Source organism: Lissotriton vulgaris, chromosome 12 (assembly GCF_964263255.1).
Source record: "Lissotriton vulgaris chromosome 12, aLisVul1.2, whole genome shotgun sequence".
Taxonomy (NCBI): Eukaryota; Metazoa; Chordata; class Amphibia; order Caudata; family Salamandridae; genus Lissotriton; species Lissotriton vulgaris.
Window position 1 is genome coordinate 78,543,722 of NC_141700.1, and position 26,008 is coordinate 78,569,729.

A 26,008-nucleotide genomic window follows, 5' to 3' on the forward strand; every position below is an offset into this window, starting at 1 on the left:
CCTGCCTTCCAGTCTCCAGCGCCTGCCTCTTCATTGATTAATATTTTGTGGGTTAAAGAGGCGACACCGCCGGGCAATACTTAAGGATCTTTGTTTATTGGTTGCTTCCAACCTTTTACAATTGGCGTCCCAAGCGTGGGGCCCATCAGCGACACGTGGATCCAGTGGGAGAGGTCCTGACGACGGAGTGAACGACTGCAACGATCGGGAGAGCTCCTGCCCAATAGACCCTCGTCTGGCAGCCGATCATCCGAACTTCACTGGTTCCGAATCGACCTCTCTCGAGTGATCTACGGTCCTGACTGGGAACCATCAGGAGTGCCGTGGCAATATCGGAGATTGGAGGACGATCGGGCGCTGGACGCGGAAGACGAGAAACAGCCCATGTGGTCCGGGTAAGGTCGTGTAAAAACGACAAAATTGCGAAACGATTGTCGCTCTTTGAGATATTCGCTGCTTACAAACGAGGAAGAGTAGAAATACTCTATCTTCATTTGTGGAGGGTGAAGGGGTGGGTAACGCGGACTTTTGTCCCCGATGTAATCTGTCGTGCCTATCTTTTCTCCCCACTGATTGATTGACTGATTGACTGATTGATTGATTGTAAGGGTAGCTCCCTGTTTTTTTTGTCAGAATAGATTTTGCTTTTGAGATATTCACTATTTGCAAACAACGTAGAATAGCAATATTCTGTCTAGTCTTTGCAGGTAGTGAAGGATAGGTAACGCGGACCTTTGTCCCCGATGTAATCTGTCGTGCCTGTCTTCTCCCCACTGATCGTCTGTCCGGATCTAGTTCTCTCGAAGCATTCATTATTTGCAAATAACACAGAATAGAAATATTCTGTCTAGTCTTTGCACGTAGTGAAGGATAGGTAGTGCGGACCTTGTCCCCCGCTGAAATCTGTCATGCCTATCTTCTCCTCACTGATTAGTAGCTGGTTCATTTACTGTCCGTTTATTAGAGGTGGACCATCTAGCTCCGCTGGAAGGCACCCCTAATAAAGACATGTTCACAAAGTATGGATTAGTTACCATAGCCTATAGTAAGCTGTGGCATAAGTATACCAAAGAAAATCAAGAGAAACAGTGGCCACTGATAGTATCCTTCGACCTTGATAAAATAGAAACGTTAGAAATAGCCCTTTGTAGTAGTAAGACGACACCTATTATGCTCGACAGTCTCGGTATGTGGCGCAAAGAAGCAATGCAACGAAAGAAAAGAGACGAAGTCAGAGTAGGTAAAGAAACGCGACAGACAACCTACCAAGCATCTGGTAGGCCAAAGGAAGGGATAGCAGCGACACGGTTCCAAGGAGTAAACACAGGAAGGGAACGGTGTAAAGGGATATACCGACAGGACAACCCCAAGACACAACGACCCGAAAGCAATCCCCCGACACTACGCGCAGGACGAACAGACTTAGGGCAAAACCAATGTGCTTTTTGTAAATATTCCGGGCACTGGAAAGCCCAATGCCCGACTCTACTGAACACGGGTAAGAGCAGAGGGCCGACAGAAATAACAGGCCGGCAGAAAGGGAAAAGGCGTGAGACAAAGATGAATCAGACTGACACGGACAGGCCGGATAGAACCACCACGTTTGATTACGCCCGATGGCACAGATTTCGCCAGACAGATTTCAGTGACATGTTTGAGTTCTCATAGGTCGAACAACGCTAAGACGGGAAACCCAGTCAAGCTCTAGGTTACCCGGTGACGAACCCCGTACTACCGCTACTGTTCCCGAACTCAAAAGCCACCCTTTCGGATAACATACAGGAACAACACACAGAGTAGTTTCGGACAGATTAGTATACATTCCATTAATGAACTCAAACTTCGAGTGCAATGGGACTGATTACTCTCTGTTGCCCCCCCACTCTGTGGACAAAAGCAATTACAGGCCTGCATAGACAACCCCCCCATTCAGGAAAACTGTTCTTGTGGACACCCCACCCCCCATTACCCAGGCATGCCTGTCCCGCCTCCTACCACGCCCAATAGACAAAAAGAAAACATGAAAAAAAAAAAGACCTACCCCCACTCCGGAAGTTCCCGAAATGCAGCAGGTCACCGGTCACGCCCATCCGGAAGGTGGAACACGCAGCACGTGTGGGGCGGGGTCCTGCTGACAGCCATCGATTGAAGAGGTCGCCGGTGGGAAGTCCAGGAGGCACCACGGGCCCGGCAGGTCCCATCCTCTTCTTCCTGGGGCGGCGTCCCCCGGGCCACGAGTAGGGAGGGGGCGGATGCAGATGACCCCCTCCCTCGTATCTCCTGGTCCGGCCATCACAAATACCTCCGCTGAAGAAATGGTGCAGGGGGGCTGGGAGAGTGAGGCGGCGCGAACGAGCCTCCCTCGCCTCCCCAGGTGGAGGTTTCCCAGCCCCGGCCCGGCGCCGAAATCCTCCAGCCGGGCGACGAACATACTTGCGCAGCACAGGACATAGAATGGCCAGCAACCATACTTGCGCAGCACGAGACATATGATGGCCCTCAAGTGTACTTGTGGAGCACGGGATGTGGGGTGGCCATCATGTATACCCGTGCAAAGGGACGGCGTGGGGTGCACTGGGAGAGGGAGGCGGCGCGAACGAGCCTCCCTCACCTCCCCAGGTGGAGGCTCCACAGCTGCACCCTAGCGCTCCGAACCGAATGTCCTGCTCCTACGGCACGGTGTTCCATTTTTCGCCCCAAGAAGTCTCATCCACTCTTGCAGACACGACGAAGGGCGGCTGCTGCGGGGTCTCAAAATGGCGTCTGGGCCCCCTGGAAGTCGAGTCTAGGCCGCTAGAGTAACTTTGACCAGTAATGTAACTCGGACGCTTGCCCACATGGGCACGAGTCCCCACCTCCGACAGCATCCCCACAGCCTTGAAGATTCTACAAACGTCCCAAGAGCCCTCGGCCCCTGCAGGCTTCCGGTGGGGAACAACTGCCTTGATCACTAACGAAATGACCACGACGTAGCCACAAGATGGTGGTGCTCTCGTGCCAGCGCCAGCTTCGGTCTGAATCATCCAGAAACATTGTGGGCTAACAGATTCGAGCAAGTTCCGGCTGAACCTCAACGTGACCCGGTAGGGGAGATTTTGCCTCCCTCCCCTTTTGATTGACAATCCACATTGCCTGCCCCTTCTGTTGGCACAAGTCTTTTTGAACTGCCGAAAGGGACTCTGGTCCAACCGCCGGTTGTCGAAAACATTTTTCCCTGATGCTACTTCCGGACTAACCCGGCCTCGCCCAAAATGGCGCCGGTGTCAATAGGAACTCACGAACACCTTGTGGTGTTTTTAGCTAATAAGACTTGATGTTCTGAGATATGTATATGATCCTTTGTACACTTGACGAAAAAGGGGGAGGGCTCACTTGGCGAACACGTAAAAGGATCCCGTTAAAATGTTGGTTTCAATGTATGATTTATTATGATATTATTGTAACTGATACATAACGTCGCTTATGACACACGCCCACGGTATGCATCTAGGAAATTTGATTGCAACTAGTCTGACTATGCTTCCAATTATGAAATGAATGCCCCCTGATCCCTCAACTATTGATAGATGTTTTTAGTTTCCTGCAAATAACTAAATAAACCCTTTAAAATGTTTTTAATGCTGCAAAATAGCCCCCCCCCTTACTGTACGCGCTTCAGCCAACGCCGTGTCTGGCCAAATACGATTGCACTCTCATATTTACATGCTGAACAATTGTGCAAATAAAGGTTTTTCAAACTATGAACAGGTATCGCATACTTTTGTAAATGTGGGATCAGCGGGAGGGTTTTTCTGTGCGCTCTGTTTTGTTCTCTTTTTAAGGTTATTAGAAAATGGTTGCTCAGCCCCGGATTGATGATCGAATCTAAGGCACGATACGCTGCCTCCAAATGTGCGACTGGCTCAGGAACAAACGCATGGAGAAGGACCTCGACTTCTGAGAACGGGTAAAGTGAAGCAGTGTAAATGATAAAATGTTATAAAGGTATGGTACTCAAAGGTACTAGGGAACAGGGTTGGCCGAAGAGCTGGTATGCCTTAGGACATCACAGCATCGAAAATGATTTAAGGATCCCGATAGCTAGATACATCTACAAACTAGATACCTCGCACTAAGCGCCTCTGATTTCTAACGTTTCCCTACACGCGGCCTATAATGCCACACTCGGACCGTCTCCCTCATGAACAAACCTATCGCTTGCCATCCTTACCACGCTGCCCGCCCCCCTGGCTTCAGAAACCAAGACCCCAGGGATTACATCCCGAGGAGATAAGACGAGTATGTGGTAAGTAAAGGACTTTCGTACCCGTACATTTGATATGCTCGAATGCTGTACCCCCTCCCTTCCCCCCTTTTTCTCCCTCTACAGGTTACATTGGAATCACAACTGGGGTATAGTGAAGATCTGAAGCCACGCCATGTCCGGTACATGAAGCGGACTAACGCTGCAAGGTGGCACCTAAAGACACCCACAAACTACTCTTGTAACGAAAGAGCCAATAGTTGTATGATATGATGGGACGTGATCACCCCTAACCCGTGTTGCGTGAATGAGCACATGTCACGTATGTCTGAAACTATGAGAAAATGCTTTCTATGCGACTGAAGCATTGACTTAACTAGGCAAAGGACCGAGAGTGCGAGAAGTGCGACACAATGGTACCTTTTACTCAATGCATGTCTCTTTGTACCCGACCTAATGCTCGTCCGTCCCAAACTGCATGCTTTCTAAATTCTAACACAGACCCGTAATGTCTCTTGTTGTGTAACGCGCAGAATAGCCTATCTTAGTACACGGCCACTCTCCATGTCTCACGTGTACTGTTTAGCCTATTGTTGCACATCTCTCTCTCTCTCTCTCTCTCTCTCTCTCTCGCTCCTCCACACTCTTACTCTTCCTAACGACTGGCACCTAATTGGCGACCACCATCCCTGGTGCACCACCCAATTGGCTCCAAATACCGCAAGTATTTGCACAAATTTGTCTTAAATAAAAACACATTGATACCATGTTACTACCTCTCCTTTCTGCTAAATATTGATGAAACCTAGATTGGCCAAAAAGGAAAGGACAGGTGAGACGACTGAGGTTCCCTAATCTGACCCGTAATGAGGGAACTACATGTCAGTGGCTTCTATGATAAAAATGCCTCAGGTAACGCGACCTTCCCCGTCCCGAATTGTCTCAATGCCCAAACAGTAAAAGTGATCGAAGCATCCCCGTCTTCCCAGAACGCCCCCAGTTTTGTATCAGCTGCCCCGGACAAGAGTTTGAAAAATATGGCTCACCCCCGGTTGTAAGAGATGGGTCGACTTACAACTGACACAGGCCAGCCGTTGTTCCTAGAAATGATTTGTTGATGAACAAGCTACAAAGTTTAGAAATTTGAGAAATATCCCTGAACGCTTACCAACTGAACTGTAGCCTTCTGCTAGATAACGCCCTTAGGACACAAAGCAAGACGATAGTCCCTCACCCCAGTCTGCTATGTTCCTGGTTGTTTTCCATAAGACCCCGGTCACCCCAAGGATGAGTTGAATAGTTATCGCAAGCCCCCCCCCGTTTTTTTTTTTTATGAAGTAGCTAGGTTGTAAGAGACTATGTAGAAATTAGAATGATGTTTGCGAAGTTAAGATTAGATCGAAATGAAGAAATTGTTGCAGTAAACCCTGTTGAAAGTAAAATGTTTAGCTGAAAGATAGGATGCATTGATATAATGAAAAATTGTTTAGCATATGTTCATTCCTCAGAAAGATACCTATCAGGCCATGGTGATAGCACGTTGCACTTTTTCGTAAAATACAAAGCCCTGAAGAACGGTATAGCTTTGTAAGACTAGTACTAGAAAAGTGGGTCTCTGCCAGAAGAACTGACGTGACTGTAATAAACAAATGCAATGAATAGGTATCAGACCTCGTACCACGACAATGAATGTAATACCAACAAACGCCGAAGAAATAGTTACAATGGAAAGTTGTAGGGAATCCAGCAAACCTATCATCAATTATTTATACGTTGGTTGCAAACCCCAATGTAACGGATGTTTCCCCAGTTGCTTGGAGTTGGGAGAGAAAATAGACTTATGTGATTACCTTCCTCTGCCAGTTCTCTAAAGACTGTCTTTTCAAACTCATTTAAGGGTTCCACTGTCGGAGGAGAGAGAGATCGGATGTGGGAGCACGCGGCCTGACTGCAGATCGTGGAACATCTGCGACATTGGCCAAGGCGGGACCGCAACAGTAAGGAGTCGCAGGACGAGGCACTGTTTCCGACAAAATGAAAGGAAAGGGCTGACCTGATGCCCCTGCTCGATGACCAACATGTGCCGAAAAGTCCCCGCCCTCTGAGCCCGGTCATGGGCCCACCTACCTGGAATTTTCCGCCCCCCTGGTCTGTTCCCGATCTGGCCCTGCTCCATCCCCTCTTCCCCCGACCTACCATAAGGACTACTCACACACACCCTTCTTCCACCTGAACTCTTTGACAATCGACTCGAAAAAGAAAAACTGCAGTCAGATAGAATAGGGTTTTGTTGCAAACTAAAATGAAACTTGGGTGCCCTGTCTAAGGTACCCATGAAAGAATAGTTAGGACACAGGGCGAAAAAGGACCTTTTTGACCAGAAAAACGAAGAAAAGGTCATGCCCTGCAACGCAGGATCTGGAATAGAGCTGAACGCATAGCTCCACCGCCGGTGCTCAACAGTGCCAACAGAAGCCACGACAATAAGACACTGGAAAAAGCAACACCCCTCCTCTTCGAACAGTGACACCTCTGATTATCGTTTTTACTACGTCTCATTTCTCTCCCAGCCACCATTGTATTGATTATGCTCCAACCGAGTACGAAACGAACTTACATATGTAATAACCTATCAGTTCATATTCCGAATGACTATAAGCATCCATGAAATGTACCCAACGCTCTCACTACAGAATCATTTTTTGTCCGATATTGCATTACTATGACTTTCCTGCAACGAGCTTAACGATGGACCCGCCTCCTAAGATGAAAGATTTTAAATGTAATGTTTATACACAGCTCCTTCGCCTGGGTTCTTACTTCTTTACTTATGACTGCCACAGTAGACATGGGTAGGAAATAGGCCGGCAAGATGTCTTGGGAATGTTAAAGGGAGGACTGTGGAAAATTAATACGGTTTGGTAAACATTATCTGCGCCATCTTGCCTTTTCCCCCGATGCCACACTTTTTGTTGTGCACACCCGCCATTTTAGGTGCCTTGGTCAGAACCACCCTCTGCACGCCGCTGACCCCCAGCACGGCTCTTCGCCCTCACAAGTACCCCCCACGCACTGGTCACCCCCGCTCTCTCATGCATGGGCCATAAACCCTCTCCATCTGCGCTGCTCTTCCCTGGGAATCACACCCCATGCTCGACCGACACCTCCCTTCATCCCTTTCATGGTCCCGGATCCTTTGATAAAACCCCCTTTCCTTTGTGCCCGTTTGTCTTACTCGTTCCCAGGCCGCCACCTGGCCCTGCGGATACTGTTATTGCCTCCCCCCCTCCTGTACAGTAGGAAGCTTCCCCCATCAAAGGATCCATGAGTTGATCAAAGCCCCCACCCCATGAGATTCGATCGACCTCATACATTCCGTGAATCGGCGGAATGTCCAGCTGCGCGATGATCATCACCTGTTGTGACCGGGGTGGGGACTTCAACTGTAAATGTGTGTGGGAACGGGCCTGAAGCGGGGATTCCGAGGATGTCTTTCCTTACATCAAAGTAATGACAGAGATGTGTTTGACGCAATAAAACAATAAACTTGTGTATAAGAGGCCAGGCCTCAGAGATGCGGTTAGAGCACCTCGTGACGATATTTTGCTGTCCGAACTGATGTGTTCTCCTCCGGAGAGAATAAACCCTTGTTTCCTGCCTTCCAGTCTCCAGCGCCTGCCTCTTCATTGATTAATATTTTGTGGGTTAAAGAGGCGACACCGCCGGGCAATACTTAAGGATCTTTGTTTATTGGTTGCTTCCAACCTTTTACAGATGTTGAAGTCAAGGAGATGTAAGGAAGTGCATGCAGAAGAGAGTGAAAAGAGGGTGTCGTGGAGTAAAGAGATCAGGTGTGAAATATGGAGATGGAGGATTTCAGAAAGCCATGGGGGGAAAGGGTGTCTCCTACAGAGAGGCTACAGAGGAAAGTTGTGGGATAGTGAGAATGGGAGTGACTGCAAAACTGTGAAGACGAGCACCCTATCCACAGAACCCTGTACACTTGAATTAAAATTCTTATATTTTCGGAGTTGAAACATTTTCAATTCTAATTATTCACAACAAAATAATTGTTGTTACTTGTTTGTCTGATACTGTTAAGTTAGCAAAACCAATAGTTCTGACTTATTTTGGGTGCGTGTCCGTTATTATGTGATATGTCTGGTTATAATAGCAGAAAGCGGATGGAAGGGCACCAAAATACAGGTCAGTGGTAGCTATGGAAAGCACAGGATTTTAGTTTACCAACTTTAAGATTACACCCTTAACTAGATGCTTGTTTGCTATGCTTGTTTTCAAAGGCCACCACCCCTTTTTCAGACCTTAGCAATATTTAATTCCTAGTCTCATATTTTGATAATTAAAACATTTTCAATTGTAGGTCACATGCTCTAAGCCAGCCTTTCATTACATCAGCCACGCCTCTCGAAAGAGATTCAGAACCCAGCTTCCCTGGTTACATTCCTTTCAAAGACACCCTTTTTTCATCCCACTTAAAGCATAAAATTCTAGTGTAGTTGTTTCTTAAATTCAGGCATCTTAGCTTTGGGAAACTGCTGACGATGTGACTGTTGCTCTTACCTGGCTCTTTAATCATGCTTTAGGTTATGGCCACCTAATGTGTGATTCTGCAAGTGCAAAGAAACTCTCAGCAATGTACGTTGGTTGTAAGAAAGCTTTACGGAAACCTTACATAATCTCTGGCTGACAATACGGAATTTTTTTAATTTTTATTTTCAGCTGTTTAAGTGGAACATCTAAATTTTCTTTTTACCAAAGACTCTATTGTAATGCCTTTTTCAAGTATATTTGTTGGGACAACAATGAAGGTGAAAGGTGTGGGTAAAGAAATCATTTCAAATGGTCTCTGCTGGGGTTCTTTTGGGGAGAATAATCAGTCTCGGTTTTTCATAACAGTGTTTTGAACACTTAATTAATGTAGGAAACCCTCTCAGTTGACATTCTGCTGCTTGACTACAGAATGGCTCCTAACAAAAGCTACTGAACTCCTCACCCTGGCACGCAGGGTCGGTCTTTAACCGCCCCTCCCTTTCTGCCTTTATTGTAAATCCAATACACCAATGAGGCGCTGGCCTTATGTTTAGTGCACGCCCACTTCGCCACATTCCGCGCCTGCTGGCATGGAAAGAGACGGGGATTAACGGCGGCCATCATGGAACTAATTTTTTGTAGAATCAAAGCACTGGGGCAATTTTCTAAAGTCAGGATATAGTTTTGTGGGGGATTCTTTTTTTAATAAACATTTACCCAAATGTAGACTTATCATGGACGTGTTTCTATCTTAAAGGTATTTCTCATTTATTGATAAGCATATTAAACATGTTAAAAGCGAATTTTTAACATCTATAAACACATTAACAGCTGCGGTATTAGACTAAGTATTCTTACAGTGCAGGCGTGCACTGGGAGATTTTTGAAAAAGAAAGCAAGAAAAAGGGCATTCCACTGCTACCTGGTATGTGACGTAGCGGTGACGCAAGACCTCGTGCAGTTTTCATTCACTGGAATGGGAATTCTACACCCTAACTGCATTACGAGAAACGAAAAAAACAGTTGCATTTATGTCCTTGCGACGTTCTAAGAAGAAGAGCCCCCGAAAATGTGTTGGATTTTGTTACATCAATTTGAACTATTACAATTAATGTACAAATAAAATTAGTTAAACTATTAGAAAAGCAATTCTATGAGTTTTTTCTCTCATTCTGCTCCTGGAGAAATAAACCGGGCAAAACATCAAGATGGCCGTTTGTTTCATCGTCTTTGTCACCCCTAAGGAGTAAGACGTACAGCGTCTGCTAGTGCTCAGCACGGGCTAGTGTTTGATGTCCTACTTCTGTGTTTGCGGCCCTAGGGCATCCCTAGAAGGGAGGAAGTCACTCCCTCTTTTATTTGTGATTGGCCAGATTTGAGCCGGGCACTCCGGCTCCTTGGCAGCCAATTGGCCGCGCGCTGGCCGTGGCTGCTGCGTGCGGAGGGAGCCGAGGCCTAGGCTGGGGCAGGAGCCTGGCTGGATTTGTTTTGTCTGCCGCCATCCCTCGGTCCCTTCGTCGGGGGCTTGCGTGACCCAGCCCCGCGCCCAAAGGGGCGTAGAATGCCACTAGCAGAAGGCCCGTGAGGGGAGCCCCCGGAAAGTGAACTGAGCAGCCCTGGGAGGAGGTGGGGACCCAGCTATGGACAACCAGGTGAGTGGACTCCTGGAAGGCGAGGTGGCCGTAAAGGCTCAGCTGATGGGTGGGACATTCTGCTGCTGTATGTAAAATAAGCACTCCGTGTGAGCCTGGGTTCTTAGGCTGCTGACAGTCCTGCCTGGGGCAGTTGAAATGGAAGAGGACAAGGGGCTGAGGGGTGTGTCTGTGGCCAGGGTCAAAGTGTTTCATTAAATGACAGCCATGTGCATGGACAGGCGAAACGAAGGAACCATACTAGTCACGCAGGCAAGGATGCTTGTAGGAGCAGGAGGTTGGCAGGCAATACTATGGGGGCAGCTATTGGCAAAGGAGTAAGTGCTTGCTGGCAAGGGTGTGAAAGCCATGATTACCAGTGTGACTGAGCTGTCAAATGGGAAAGAGGGTAGCGAAGGGGCAGTGATGTTCATTAACATGTCTCTCTGCTCATGCTGGGACAATGGGGAGCATTGTCTGGGAGTGTGCTGCAAAGTGACAGACTTTTGGGGAGTTCTAGCTAGTAGTGTTCAAGGGACTTGTTTAGGTGTCAACTTATGGACAACCAGACATGGCAAAACTAGCAGCATCTTGCTGTTAAGGATCAGAAAAGACTCTAATACCTCTATGGAAAGTCAGATGTCCGGCAGGTAGCCCGAGAGAAGGGTTAACTAGTTACATAATACCGATCTCGAGTCTTTACCAATGCAACTTTCGGTTTGGGGACGCCCCTGTGGACTGTCAAGCAATGCAGTACCGGACCTAAAGATACTGGGCTTCAGCTGTTTTATTTCAACATGAATATAGCGCTTACCCCTGTCAACGCCTAGTCGGGGTTAGTAAGCGCTCTATAGATGCAGTTTCAATAAATCGCTTGACTACATGGGCAGCATGCTATGTCGTTCAGGGTGTGTGGCCGTCGTCTTTGTTTTTAACCTGTGTGAGACGTAATTCCATGTCCAGCGAAGGTATATGCAGGGTGGCTTTGAAGAAGTAACCCTATATTCGTAAGCATATAGCTCGAATTTGGCGTACCTTTTGATATGACAGGGGTGATTTTAACAAGATTATCAGACAAAGTGCTGAAGCCGTAGGTGGTAGTAATTATTTGTAAACAATTATCACCGCAACTTAAGGTCGCTGCCTGTAGTGAGATGTTGGAGGCACCAGACACAACTGTCTGCGAGCGATACAGTGTACAGTATGATACAACGAGACGGCCTGTACAATAAATAGGGTAGTGGAATGCATACCAGGGTTGGAAGGGGACCGGGGCTACCATCTACAAATGGCTCTAGACGTGAAATAGTTGGGGGTGTAGAACTGCCCATTGATGCTTGGAAAATATGGAGGTATTTATTTTCAGGACTCAGTAGAAGTGTGGGAGATCATTGGGGCAGGTTTTGGAGCTGATTAGACTGGGTGAAAGATTTAGCAGGGCTCTGTGTAAACTAGGCAGAAAGTGCTTGTGAATGAAAACGTGAAGTAGGCCAGACACACAATGGAATCTCTTTCAGTTTTGCCTCTGACGTTAAGGGCTGTTGAATAAATTGGTTGGGTGCGCAGAAATGGAACCACTGCTAATCATTAGAAGCCGTGTCGATAGCAAGTATGCAGCTTAATTTGGGAATTGTGAGCTCGAGGCGAGTAAACATTTTTGGGGTATGGATCCTTGTTGAAAGTTTGAAGGAGAGAGTAGTTCAAGGGGTTATTTTAATTCAGTGACCAGAAGGGAAGTATAAATGCTTTTTAATTGGTGGGTTAAGGATTTTGTACGAAAGTTCAGGCCCAAAAGGAGCCAGTGACTTAAAGCACCTACAGCAAGCTATCGAAATAATTGGATGCTGATGCAAAGGGACTCAATCAAGTAGTGTAGGTATAAAGCATACGATTTCAAGTTCGATTGGAGGCCTCTGTGCAAGGAACATGTCTTCAATCGGAGGAGGTGGCAGACCTCTTTACAGAGGGCAAAGAATGTGTGCAATCGTACCAGGGGGCAGGTACTCGCACATCGGAGAGTTGCGTCCCATGCACTGTTACCTTTTAACATTGGATCTTTTACCTGTTAACAGAGAAGGTGGCATCTTTTACCTGTTAACAGAGAAGGTGGCAGACATCTTACAGCGAGCAAGGAATGTGTTGCACTGATACAAGGGTGCAGGTTCTCATACACTGCTACCTCTAAGGGTATACGTAGTCAAGCAGTACCCATGCATCTCTATACAAAGATCTAGTGTCTCGATAGAGTATACCTATATAAATGTGCTTTGTTTAAAGAATGGTAAAGAGTTAGGTGTTCAGTAGAGAATGATGCACCTGTACCACATGATATTAATAGATGTAATAAGGGCCAGGGGCACCTAAACAGAGTAGCATGTATTAAAACAGTTAAGGGTTGTGTCCAGCTGCAATCTGACTGGTGTTTAGATGGTGACGATTGTGTACCTGCCCAAATAAGCAGGTGTTCAAACAAGGGGTGCATATGTAAACAAACGCATTCATCAAAGCAATGTGGTTCCATCAAAGCAATGTGGTTTGGCATCTTTGCGAGTGGAAGGTTTTCAAACAGATGGTATGCACCTATGGTAATGGCTGATACTGAAACAATACAAGATCGCAAGAACGTAACTAAATAGGGAGTGCGGGCACCCAGTTATAAGGATATGTACTTAAATGCCACACTTTGCCCCCACAGTAATGTCATGTATTCATACAGGCAGCCGGGCGATGAATGCGCTTCACAAAGGGACGGCTGAAAACCAATTGAGCTAGGTAGGAGCACAAAGAGACCTATTAAAACTTGACTGTGGCACCTACTCAAACGGAAGACACAAGAACTTAAGCAATGGATGACGGCTCTATATGCTAAATGGCATTACCCGGTGAAGGCATTGCCCTTGTTACATTTGCCAGACTAGAACTTTTGAAACCTTTTGTGTTTTTATAGAGGCGAGGAAGACAGACTGGTATATTTAGCTGGGGCTCGTTTTGCCTTATTGGAAACCCATTCCTGAAACGCTGGAAACTGAAGCGAAAACATAACAAATAATATTCACATGTTAGAACATTTTACATTATACATTGCGCATTTTTAAATTTCATACGAATGGCATCCGAAATGTGTATATTCATGAGCAAAAACGGTTCCTGGAGCGAGAGAGGGTGACTTGTTTGACAGAAGAGACGTTTTAGCGTGCCTGCCTCCATTTGTGTAACCCACCGATAATGTATGCTAGTACGCTAAAGAGAGAGCAGTCTTTATTTTATTTAAGTTGCACGTTTTCAAATGTTGCTTTCTTTGGTGTCCACGCTTTTATTCCATTCCTTGAGAGTCGCCAGCAGAGGAGTATTCCGTGGAGGAATGAAACTGCGTGTCGGGTTCATTGCAGTAAAAGGAGAACCGGTATTATCGGCTCTAGGGGGCGTCCGAGATTTCCACAATCACAGGGCTGCTCAAGTGTTGTTCTGGGAGTGAGCAGAGATATTATTAACGTGAGGTGGTGGGGTTCTAGGGTCGGAGGAAAGTGTGCTTGTCACTGGTGATGTCTTATCGTCACACAGGGCTACGAGGTAAACAGATGCAGAGGGGTCTCAGAGCTGCCGCAGAGGTGTCACAGGCAGGGACGAGACAATTCCCCTACACTTTTAGGTCCTGCTTATTTACTGCTCCCTAGAGGCCTGGTGAGGTTTACATGCACTAGAACACGTCGTTCTTCAGTCGAAGGGAATCTGTCCAACTCTAGAGAGTGCGTTTTAATTAAAAAACATCCTGGACATATTTTGCTCTTGCACGTTTACCTTCTGAAGGAATAAAACCCACAAAACTGGCTTTTAAGAGAGCCTGGTAAATACAATGTGGGTAATTATAGAAGTAAGGAGTACGTTGTACTTCTTGATGGAGGAGGATGAGGTAGAATAGAAGGTAATCATAGATTTATTTATTTGAGAGTTTTATATAGCGCAGACTTTGCATTTTGAGGGTGATTTATATCTGTCTGCATTTGGATATTTTCAGAGAGTAAAACAAGGTTTGGTGATCCCGTCTGATAATAGGTTAGGAAGCATGTGCTGTTGATTTACACATAGTGCAGGTATTTAAAAACAAACAAAAGGGACCTGGTGCCATTTATCCCAGGGAGCAACAAGACCAACCTTGTTACAATAACATTTGCTACTACCAGGAGCTGCTATTGCTGTCCCCTGCAGCAGATCGCATGAGTACTTCAATCTTCTGTCGCACTTCTTTGGAGACTTTGAGAATTCCTTGGGTGAAGCCCGTCATATCGATGGGTTTTCTGGTTTCTAATTTGAGGGAGCAGGCAAGCAAGTGCGTCTTCTGGCACCATCCTACTAAGGATCAGTTGTTTGGCTTATTAACTGATTTACAGTCTATTCATTATGCTACCTTATGCTTGAATTTGCTTGAAAAGGGCTCAGTTTCTGTTACTGTGCTCAGCTCTTTAAACTGCTTCTCTTTGCAGCATTTTCTCCTCTTTTGTTTATTCTAAAGCAGGGTATTTGGAACAAAATTTCATCCGCACCCTCACAGAACATCTCCAACATTAAATGATCAACTTTCTGCCTGATACTCAGCTGGGTGATGCTGCTCTTGCTCTTAAATTTGGGAAAAACTGAATTGTGTATTCCACCTTTCCCCGCTGATCCAAATAACATTGCCTTTTCTCTATGATTTGGCAAATGCAATCCTGTTCTCCACAGAACAGAGTTCACTTTCACACTAGGACCTGAGCCCAATGCAGCCTCCCCCATGCGGCATGCAGCGAGCAAGTCTGACCACAGCAAGGGGGGTTGGGAGTGGGGATTCGCTGCCCAAGACATTTATTGGGGGAAAAATGCAAATATAAATATATATTTTGCAACATATTTTTCAATATATAACCTTATCCAATGGATATTGGAATGAGGGCTCCATGGTTCAACGAATGGAAGTTGGAAGGATGAATGATTATGGAAGACTTTAAGCTACATGGAGTACTTTGTCTCGATGCGTTAACCTAATATGAGTACCCTGGTTTTCATTTCGAAACCTCCTCCATCGAGGACAATCAGAGACTCAACGACACTTTAAGAGAAGTTCAACCCTGGCTATCTATAAATCATCTAAAACTCAACCATGACAAAACTGAAATCCTCCTCATCTCCAACAAGGAAGAGAACTCCCAAATCCTAGAATGGCTAAAAGCTCTTGTTGCTCTCAACAGCAATCTCACCCTAGCTGACTCTGTTAAATCATTGGGAATCACCCTAGACCTGAAACTTTACATGGCAAAGCACATCAAGAACTCTGCAAAGAGCGCCTTCCTAAACTTGAAAATACTCTACAAAATAAAACCCTTCATCCCACCCAAGGAAGTCAAGCAAGCGACTTAATCGCTGGTGGTGTCTAGACTCGACTACGGGAACGCAGTTCGCACAGGCACAGCAAAATCCCATATTGCTCCCCTCAGAGCAACCCTCAATGCAGCAGCGAGAATGGTCACCGGAATTAATAAATAGGATCACATTAGACCCGTTCTCCGACAACTAAAATGGCTCCCGGTTGAAATGCGTGCCAGCTTCATAACTGCCTGCCTCAAACACAAAGCCCTGCACACAGGTAAACCAGACTACCTGGCCTCCAAACTCAAAAAGGCCGGCCAGAAAAGGAACCTCAGGAGCACCAACACTCTACTCCTCATCCCTCTGAAATCATGCAAACAAAAAACCGCAGCTCAGCCCTTTGCTGGAAATGCACCCAAAATCTGGAACCCCATTCCTGTCCATATCAGGACCACCCCCTCCTTTGTAAAATTCAAAAGACAGCTCAAAGACCTCTTCCTTAATCGCTCTCTCCCGTACCGATAGCTACTGCCCTCAAGCCAAAGCACACTGCAGTGCACTATTAGTGGGACATTAAGTCTTCTACCTCCTACGCCTCCACGACCCCATACTTTATCCAGCCTCCCCACAGGAGGTTGAGTTGAAGTCAACAGGCACACAACCGGAATACTACCAGACGTTCATGCATTAAGGATCTACCTTGCGCTGAGACTGTCAAATGCCCTAAACCAGCATATATACTTTTTGCCAGACTGTATGACTCTAACGTGACAAATGTTGTGAAGCGCTCCAATACTTTCGGGTCTAGCCTGTGCTATATAAAACTCCTAAAATAAAATTTAGCTTCTACGTTAAAACATCACCAACCCCCAAACACTACTACAACTAATACATATGTGAAACCAAGAGAGAGAATGAGATAACCATGTAGTGCCTGAATAGCACAAAATGAAACCAGGAAACTTTGCATCAATCCTGGCTTCCACTTGACAACGTTGTGTGATCCTAGTAATTACTTTTTTCACAGTGCCACCTATTCCTTCATTTTCACATGAAAGCACCTTGAAATAAGCCAGTTTGTGGTGTGTTCTGCCATAAAGCAAAAGACTATAATGGTAATCCATTTCCTTTAACACCATAGGCTCTGTATAGGGGTTTAAAAGTAACTGGCTTTCTTCTTGGTTCACTTATAGCATCGTCATCAGGGCAGTGGTAGTGTGAGCATGAATATTTCCAGGTTCATTATTAGAATCTGTCACTTCTAACAAGTGGGACTCAGTACAGTGGTATAATTAAATATTCTAAACTGAAATGTCCTGCAAAGATCACATTCTAAAGAAACATACAGTTTCAATTTTGGAAGAGTCTTTATCATGTATATAAAACTGTGCCCCATGGAAAAGCAGTACCCCCCCCCCCCCCCCCCCCCGAAAAAAAGGTTTGAAGGTCAGCGGTTCTGGTGGCAAACCTGCAGTAGACCGAAACCACCTAAATAAATTTTTTTAAAGAACACTTTAAAACCGTTCTTTTTGCATTGTTTATTTTTAAAGGGTTTGCAGCAGGTTCGCCCCCAGCACCAAAACTGGGCTGCACTCTAGTAGCTCATCAGGAAAACGCCTGGTATCTGGTAGTGTCAGTCTGGGCCTGCTTCACATACTCATGTCCTGACCCTCTTTCAACTTCTCGAAATCCAAGTACCTGTCTTCACCTTTTGATTCCCTCTTAAAACCGTGACGAAGGTTTCTGTTCTCAGAAAGCTCGACAACTTTGACAACAGGCTCCCATACTGCCTCTTTTTAGCCTTTTATAACGGTTTACAGTTTTCAACTGAAACCATAATCATTCTATCCAGATGCAACCCCCCCTCCCCGAAGCATGATTGTTTGCTCCATAATCCATTTTCCTGTTCCTTTCGGATATCTAAACCAATTGACAAAACTACCTTCCAACCAGCCCCAAATCCAACTATTCTCCCAACCCCTGTGTTCAACTTCCATATTTTTCTTTTCCCTTCTAGTATACACCCATGGAAACGCACACTCCCTTGTCCTGAGGATATCCACTGCTCTACTTGCCTCGAAACAGTCCTTAACCCCTTCCATGCTCCATGACCAGGTCAACTCGTCATGGGTGTTACCTGCGCTGTGCTTATGACGAGTTGACCTTGTCATGAACAATGGGGATCCTGATTCTGCAGCACAGGAGGGGAAAAGCCATTAGCTCCCAAGGTGTTAAGGACCACCTCCTTATTATATGAGGATTCTCAGCCTCTCTCATCAGTGCTGGCATTCCCCCAGACCTGGCATATTGTGTATAAACGAATGGGTTCCTGTGTTGACTGTTCTGTATTGTCTCACTAGACTTAATTTCATAGCACCCCTTGAACATGGTTTGCCACCTCCATTCTTAGGAGTACTTTACGTACCACAGCCTAGCCTAAATGCTGAAGCATCCACTAAATACTAACAAACTGATGAGGGTTGAAGCACGTTTGTTTCAGCTTGTCCACAGAAAACTCCTTTTGTGTTGTCCTTGCCCAGCAGGCATGGTGAGGAGCTCCACGTTAATTTTTTGCAGTTTTCTATAGCACAAACTCAACCTGAATGTATTTGAGGACTTTACCCGAGCAACAGTTACATTACACAAGGATGCATTCATTTGAGCTCTTGGCTACACCGCACATGCTCTGTCTCTCTGCACCCTCGTGTTGTTCCTTGTCCTACCGTTCAAGTGCAGTGCCATGACCAGCGTTGGCCCATGATTGCACTTTTTTCCATGACTTTTAGCCATTCTGAACAGGAAATGTGTTGCTATACAACATGGTTAAATGACATTCACATTGACCATACCAGTAGCTCTCACACTGGTGAAACCTATTGATTTTGCTAATGCTTGCTAAAGGAATAAGTGTAACCTATGTAAGAACTTGTTTCTTTGACAAATGCCTGTTGTCCATAGTCCTCTGCTTTTAGCTTTCATCAACCCAACATTTTAGTTGTGGTAGTGTAGAAAAGCAGCTCTAGTTAAACGTGTAGGGTAAATTGAACGCAATATGTAAAAATGTATTTTTTTTTATAAATATATAAGGAACTATGTTAAAGATGGAATTTAATTTCTTGGCACAGTGAGGTGTATGTAGTCTAGATACTCCTACACTACTTAAACCATGGGAAATGTTGGTCTGGTCATTCATGCAATGGTGGTGAAAAATTGGCTTTCCTGTTAACAAGAAGGTGAAAGTATTAAAAAAAAAATCATGGTTGGAAGGCTGGAGAGAGGATATTAAACTGACAGAAAAGAAAATATTGACTTATGAAGGCACATGTGGCCTATAGGACATACTAGTGATGGATAGATCTTTGTTTGATTAATTAAAATCTTACAATAAAACAAATTCATACAGTAATCCGTTATATACATTTTTGAATAAGAACAAATCCTTAGAATTCAATACATCTTTTTAAAGAAATGATTACAATAAAATTCATACATTAAGACTTTAAAAAGAAAGTATAATCATTATTCGTTTCCTATTTCTTACTCATCTAGTTTTTTCCATACTTTTATTCAAATTTGTATTAAAGCAGAATTCATGAGTAGATCATCCGAAGAAAGACATTGAATCAATGCCTGTCACAGGTCCTTATCCCTCTTCGTTAAATAGTCTCTTTAGTATAGCTACTCTTTCCATTTTCAGTTCAGGACAGAGGCATAATAGATGGATAATGTTTTCTTCTCCAGATTTACACAGCCTACATAGTGTCGTATTCACGTTTTTTCCACGCTGGTGCATGGGCTAGACCCGGCAGTACACCAAAATCCTATTTTGAATACTCAAATATCCATGCTATTAAACGCGGTAAGCCCACTTTAGTATTACTTAAAAGAATGGCATCATCTGCATATAGTAGATTTGATATGTGTTTATCTGCAAGTTTAGGTGGATGCGCGTTTGTTTAATTCAAGGACATACTATACAAGTCCTGGTTACATAATCTGTTGGAAAGTGCTGCACGTGTGGTGGAAAGCTCTTAATAGGCACCGAGATCTGCATTCTTGGCATCACTACAGACGTGCATTGTACGTGTAATGTGTTAAAGTAGGCTTGTGTTTTGGGGAAAAACTGTTGAATACATAAATATAAGTGAAAATGGTATTAAAGTGATGGGGTATCAGTAAAATTGAAGGAAAAAGTCAGTGGATAGATGTGTTCAAATTACGCTGGGGTGATAGTATTGTGGATGTGCAGAGCAGCTGAATCCATTGCTACCATGGGCCTGAGTAGGCTGACCAGGTGACTTCTATTCATCAGTATTCCAGTGCTGCGCTCTGATTAAACAAAACATAGCATTATGGGACGTCTGTCTTTTTTAACTGTTTCATTTCCATCAAGCCACTTGGACTAAAAATCAGAATGATTTTTGAAAAGGATAGCCAAGGCTTAAAAACGTGGTGCCTCCTTAAGTTGGGTTGATGCTCTCTGTGCAAGAGAGTGGTCCTGCTTGTCCACTCGCTTTTAGTTTTAGTCTTGACACTTTATACAAGAGAGCGAAGGAAAGTGTCTACACCACTGACCCATGAGGCTTTAACTGTCAGGTGCTCTACAGTAGGAACTATAATTCTGCCTAGTCATGCCTTTTTATCTTTTTTCAAGTGCATATTTCATTACCCATGACATTATTTTGTAATCTGCTCTTTAGTTGGATTCTTTGTCAAAATGTTTTAAGTGCTCTCCCTTAATCACGTAAATGCATCAAAAAAAGTATTACCGTGAGTAAATCGGATGTTCCAAAAGTAATGCACACTAGCATTTACATAATTAGTTTCTGTAAATGTTACATGGTGAAATTTGATGACAATTTAAAAATTTACAAGAGTATTATATTACTTACAGACGTAAACAAGCATCAGCAAAGTCAATTGGTTTAGTCTCCAAAAGCTAGTGTTATGGAAATGTTTTATTTTTATTGCAAGCAATGGCAAACAAAGAAAATTGTTCCCTCCTCTAAACATGGTGGCCTTATGATTGCAATTATTGTAACATGAAGACCTCGTTTAAACAAGCAGATGACCAAAAAGGATTAAAAAAAAATCAAAGTAGAAAACATTGTTGAAGTGCTGTCCAATCAGGCTTGCATTGAAGTGCAATTCTGTATTTAGACAGATGTGCAAATGTGATCAGACACAATGCCTTATTTATAGTGCAAGAGAGCTAGTGGCTGTAGTGAACTGACCTGTGATGTTTGCTATGGTGGACAGCGGCAAAATATGAATGACAGTTAGACGGACCAATTGACAAATGGGTCCGACCTAATGCCTCTATCTCTATTTTATTCATGACTTTTGTTGTGTTTGGTTGCATGAGTTGAGTTAGTCGGTTAAAGCCGTCTCTAAGACCTAAAAAGTACAACCTTAAATCGGGTCGGCGAATGCCAGTGAAGGAAATGCTTGGGCTAGTTCAAGGTTATGCACTGAGGCTGATGTCTTTGAATTGTGGGAAGTAGTGTGCTGCAAATCTGTAACAGAACCGAATCATACTAACTGGTAATGTAGATTAATGGCCTGTTGCTAACCAATGTACTGTTGTTCACCTCTGCACAACCTGAACTTCAAGAGAGCAACTCTTTTGTGGATATAATTATGTTGCAAGTTTATTAATTACACAGATTGAGTTAGCTAACAAGCTGTCCAGGTGACAGTGGTGAGTTCACCTCCAAAACAAGTCACTTAGATTATTTACAGTTAGTTCATTTAGAAGTATATTGCCATCATATTCTTTCTTTTGCTTCATGAGTCAAAGAAATACCAAGGCCAGTCTCCAGTTGTGCTTAGGATTCCAGCTATTCTATGAGGCATTAAGGAGTGCCCTCTCGTCATCCATGGCCCCACTGTAATGACTTCCATCACAGAGATTCAGTATCTGCAATGCCTTGTAACTCTGGTTTCCAATCCTGAAAGAAGCATTCACAACAACGTTGTGTATTTATGGTGTCTGAGTTGGCAAAGCCGACCATCATAGAGCCCAAGCCCGATCTGTCTCCCCTTACCTGTCCCCCCTTCCTTTGCCTCCTGACACCATGGGGCATTATACCGAGGGAGGCCCTTCCCACCTACAGTGCCCCTCTAAACAAACTGCCATCCTGTCTAGGGGTGCTGTATTAAGATCTGCCCCCTCTGTCGCCCTGCAGGTGACCTACACAGCTGTCCACATGGACGGCAATGAGGGTAGCTGCTGGTGCCTCTGGCCCGACCCTTGCTACCTCTGATCTCCAGGGCATTGAAGGCCGCAGCACGCAAACTGGGCTAGCACCCTGTGACTCTTTGGTCATTTTCTCCTTTTGTCTCCTCCAGGGAGCCCAGTAGGGGCCGGTTAGGGGACTGACGGCTGGAGACGGTCAGCTGAGTGAGGTTACCCGGGCAGAGGCCTCGGTGTCAGACCCGCTGCTCCTTGTATTTTGGTGCTCCTCCCCCGAGGGGAGCGCTCGCAGGTGCTTCCCGTGCCCTGAAGGCTTGGCATGTAATCCTGTGCTTTGGAATGCTGCCCAGCAGAGGCCCCTGCCCCTGCACTGTTTGTACACCACTGCCCTGCCGCCGAGTCCCCGCTCCCACCTCGTTTCTGACACGGTTTATTGCCGCCGTGGTGGCTTCGTGTGTGGAGGCGTCACGTGTTCATGAACCAGAAGTACGACGGCCCAGAAGCAGCCAAGATACGTCAAGTGTTTGTAACGGAGCACCTTCCAGGGGGCCCCCGTCACGACCTCCGGTCCGGCTTTCCCGAAGAATGCGGTGCCCCCCTCCCAGCCCTGCGCTCTGTGGTCCCCGGGGCCTAATTAGGCTGACGGGCGAGCCCACGTCTCGGCCATTAAAGGGAGAGTGGCTGCACCGGGCCTTCCGGCGCTGCCGCCTCCGTGTGTCTGTCTGCTCGAGGGGGAGACAATGGAGCCCCTGCCCTCACTGGGGGGTGCCTACAGCGCCGCTCTCCTGATGGTGGAGGACCCTTGCCCTCACTGGGGGTGCCTGCATCGCTCTTCCAAGGGTGGAGAGCCCCTGCCATCACTGGGGGTGCCCAAGCACCGCTCTCCCGAGGGTGGAGAGCCCCTGCCACCACTGGGGGTGCCCCAGCACCGCTCTCCCGAGGGTGGAGAGCCCCTGCCCTCACTGGGGGTGCCTGCACCGCTCTCCGGAGGGTGGAGAGCCCCTGCCCTCACTGGGGGTGCCCAAGCACCGCTCTCCCGAGGGTGGAGAGCCCCTGCCCTCACTGGGGGTGCCTGCACCGCTCTTCCAAGGGTGGAGAGCTCCTGCCCTCACTGGGGGTGCCCAAGCACCGCTCTCCCGAGGGTGGAGAGCCCCTGCCATCACTGGGGGTGCCCAAGCACCGCTCTCCCGAGGGTGGAGAGCCCCTGCCATCACTGGGGGTGCCCAAGCACCGCTCTCCCGAGGGTGCAGAGTCCCTGCCCTCACTGGGGGTGCCTGCACCGCTCTCCCGAGGGTGGAGAGCCCCTGCCCTCACTGGGGGTGCCTGCACCGCTCTCCCGAGGGTGGAGAGCCCCTGCCCTCACTGGGGGTGCCTGCACCGCTCTTCAAGGGTGGAGAGCCCCTGCCCTCACTGGGGGTGCCCAAGCACCGCTCTCCCGAGGGTGGAGAGCCCCTGCCATCACTGGGGGTGCCCAAGCACCGCTCTCCCGAGGGTGGAGAGCCCCTGCCCTCACTGGGGGTGCCTGCACCGCTCTCCGGAGGGTGGAGAGCCCCTGCCCTCACTGGGGGTGCCCAAGCACCGCTCTCCCGAGGGTGGTGAGCCCCTGCCCTCACTGGGGGTGCCTGCACCGCTCTTCCAAGGGTGGAGAGCTCCTGCCCTCACTGGGGGTGCCCAAGCACCGCTCTCCCGAGGGTGGAGAGCCCCTGCCCTCACTGGGGGTGCCCCAGCATCGCTCTCCCGAGGGTGGAGAGCCCCTGCCATCACTGGGGGTGCCCAAGCACCGCTCTCCCGAGGGTGGAGAGAGCCTGCCCTCACTGGGGGTGCCTGCACCGCTCTTCCAAGGGTGGAGAGCTCCTGCCCTCACTGGGGGTGCCTAAGCACCGCTCTCCCGAGGGTGGAGAGCCCCTGCCCTCACTGGGGGTGCCCAAGCACCGCTCTCCCGAGGGTGGAGAGCCCCTGCCCTCACTAGGGTGCCCCATCACTGCTCTTCCGAGGGTGGAGAGCCCCTGCCCTCACTAGGGTGCCCCATCACCGCTCTTCCGAGGGTGGAGAGCCCCTGCCCTCACAGGGGGTTCCCCAGCCCCTCTCTTCCGAGGGTGGAGAGCCCCTGCCCTCACTGGGGGTGCGCCAGCACCGCTCTCCCGAGGGTGGAGATCCCCTGCACTCACTGAGGGTGCCCCCAGCACCGCTCTTCCGAGGGTGGAGAGCCCCTGCCCTCACTGGGGGTGCCCATCACCGCTCTCCCGAGGGTGGAGAGCCCCTGCCCTCACTGGGGGTGCCCCAGCACCGCTCTCCCAAGGGTGGAGATCCCCTGCCCTCACTGGGGGTGCCCCAGCACCGCTCTCCCGAGGGTGGAGATCCCCTGCCCTCACAGGGGGTGCCCCAGCCCTCTCTTCTGAGGGTGGAGAGACCATGCCCTTACTGGGGGTGCCCCCTCAGCACCGCTCTCCCGAGGGTGGGGAGCTCCTGCCCTCACTTGGGGGCGCCCCCATCACGCTCTGCCGAGGGTGGAGAGCTCCTGCCTTCACTGGGGGTGCCCCAGCACCGCTCTCCCGAGGGTGGAGAGCCCCTGCCCTCACTGGGGGTTCCCCAGCACCGCTCTCCCGAGGGTTGAGAGCCTCTGCTCTCACTGGGGGTTCCCCAGCACCGCTCTCCCGAGGGTTGAGAGCCTCTGCCCTCACTGGGGGTGCCCCAGCACCGCTCTCCTGAGGGCGGAGAGCGCCTGCCCTCACTGGGGGTGCCCCAGCACCGCTCTCCTGAGGGTGGAGAGCCCCTGCCCTCACTGGGGGTGCCCCAGCATCGCTCTCCCGAGGGTGGAGAGCGCCTGCCCTCACTGGGGGTGCCTGCACCTCTCTTCCAAGGGTGGAGAGTCCCTGCCCTCACTAGGGTGCCCCATCACTGCTCTTCCGAGGGTGGAGAGCCCCTGCCCTCACTAGGGTGCCCCATCACTGCTCTTCCGAGGGTGGAGAGCCCCTGCCCTCACAGGGGTGCCCCATCACCGCTCTTCCGAGGGTGGAGAGTCCCTGCCCTCACAGGGGGTTCCCCAGCCCCTCTCTTCCGAGGGTGGAGAGCCCCGGTGCCCCCAGCACCGCTCTTCTGAGGGTGGAGAGCCCCTGCCCTCACTGGGGGTGCCCCAGCACCGCTCTCCCGAGGGTGGAGAGCCCCTGCCCTCACTGGGGGTGCCCCAGCACCGCTCTCCCGAAGGTGGAGAGCCCCTGCCCTCACAGGGGGTGCCCCAGCCCCTCTCTTCTGAGGGTGGAGAGACCATGCCCTTACTGGGGGTGCCCCCTCAGCACCGCTCTCCCGAGGGTGGAGAGCTCCTGCCCTCACTTGGGGGCGCCCCCATCACCGCTCTGCCGAGGGTGGAGAGCTCCTGCTTCACTGGGGGTGCCCCCAGCACCGCTCTCCCGAGGGTGGAGAGCCCCTGCCCTCACTGGGGGTTCCCCAGCACCGCTCTCCCGAGGGTTGAGAGTCTCTGCTCTCACAGGGGTGCCCCAGCACCGCTCTCCTGAGGGTGGAGAGCGCCTGCCCTCACTGGGGATGCCCCAGCACCGCTCTCCTGAGGGTGGAGAGCGCCTGCCCTCACTGGGGGTGCCCCAGCACCGCTCTACTGAGGGTGGAGAGCCCCTGCCCTCACTGGGGGTGCCCCAGCATCGCTCTCCCGAGGGTGGAGAGCGCCTGCCCTCACTGGGGGTGCCTGCAACGCTCTCCCGAGGGTGGCGAGCCCCTGCCCTCACTGGGGGTGCCCCCAGCACCGCTCTCCCGAGGGTGGAGAGCCCCTGCCCTCAATAGGGTGCCCCAGCACCGCTCTCCCGAGGGTGCAGAGTCCCTGCCCCGCACTTCCGGGGGTGTAGGTCGCCCATTCTTCATTGCCTCCCTTAGGGTGTCCTGCAAGTGCTAGTCCGAGGTTTATCCACTGTGGAGCAGAGCGCTGTAAACACAACTCCAAGGCGTCATGGCTGCTTCTGTGCCTACGCATGTGGCGGTATGTTTGCGTGTAACATCGACTGCATGTTCACTCAGGGGAGTGCATAGCATCACATGACG

At 48.5% G+C, this 26,008-nt stretch overlaps 1 protein-coding gene across 2 annotated transcripts in view; it reads left to right on the forward strand.

Annotated features, from left to right (window-relative positions):
* Nucleotides 1–10,155: 10,155 nt before the first annotated feature.
* The window catches only part of MLLT1 (MLLT1 super elongation complex subunit), a 235,100-nt gene continuing 219,247 nt past the window's right edge, over nt 10,156–26,008 (forward strand). For both annotated transcript variants that reach the window (XM_086947224.1, XM_086947223.1), the window contains exon 1: nt 10,156–10,446. In XM_086947224.1, the coding sequence (XP_086803350.1) occupies nt 10,435–10,446 (12 nt within the window). In that variant the 5' untranslated portion in view covers nt 10,156–10,434. The remainder of the gene's footprint in view (nt 10,447–26,008) is intronic.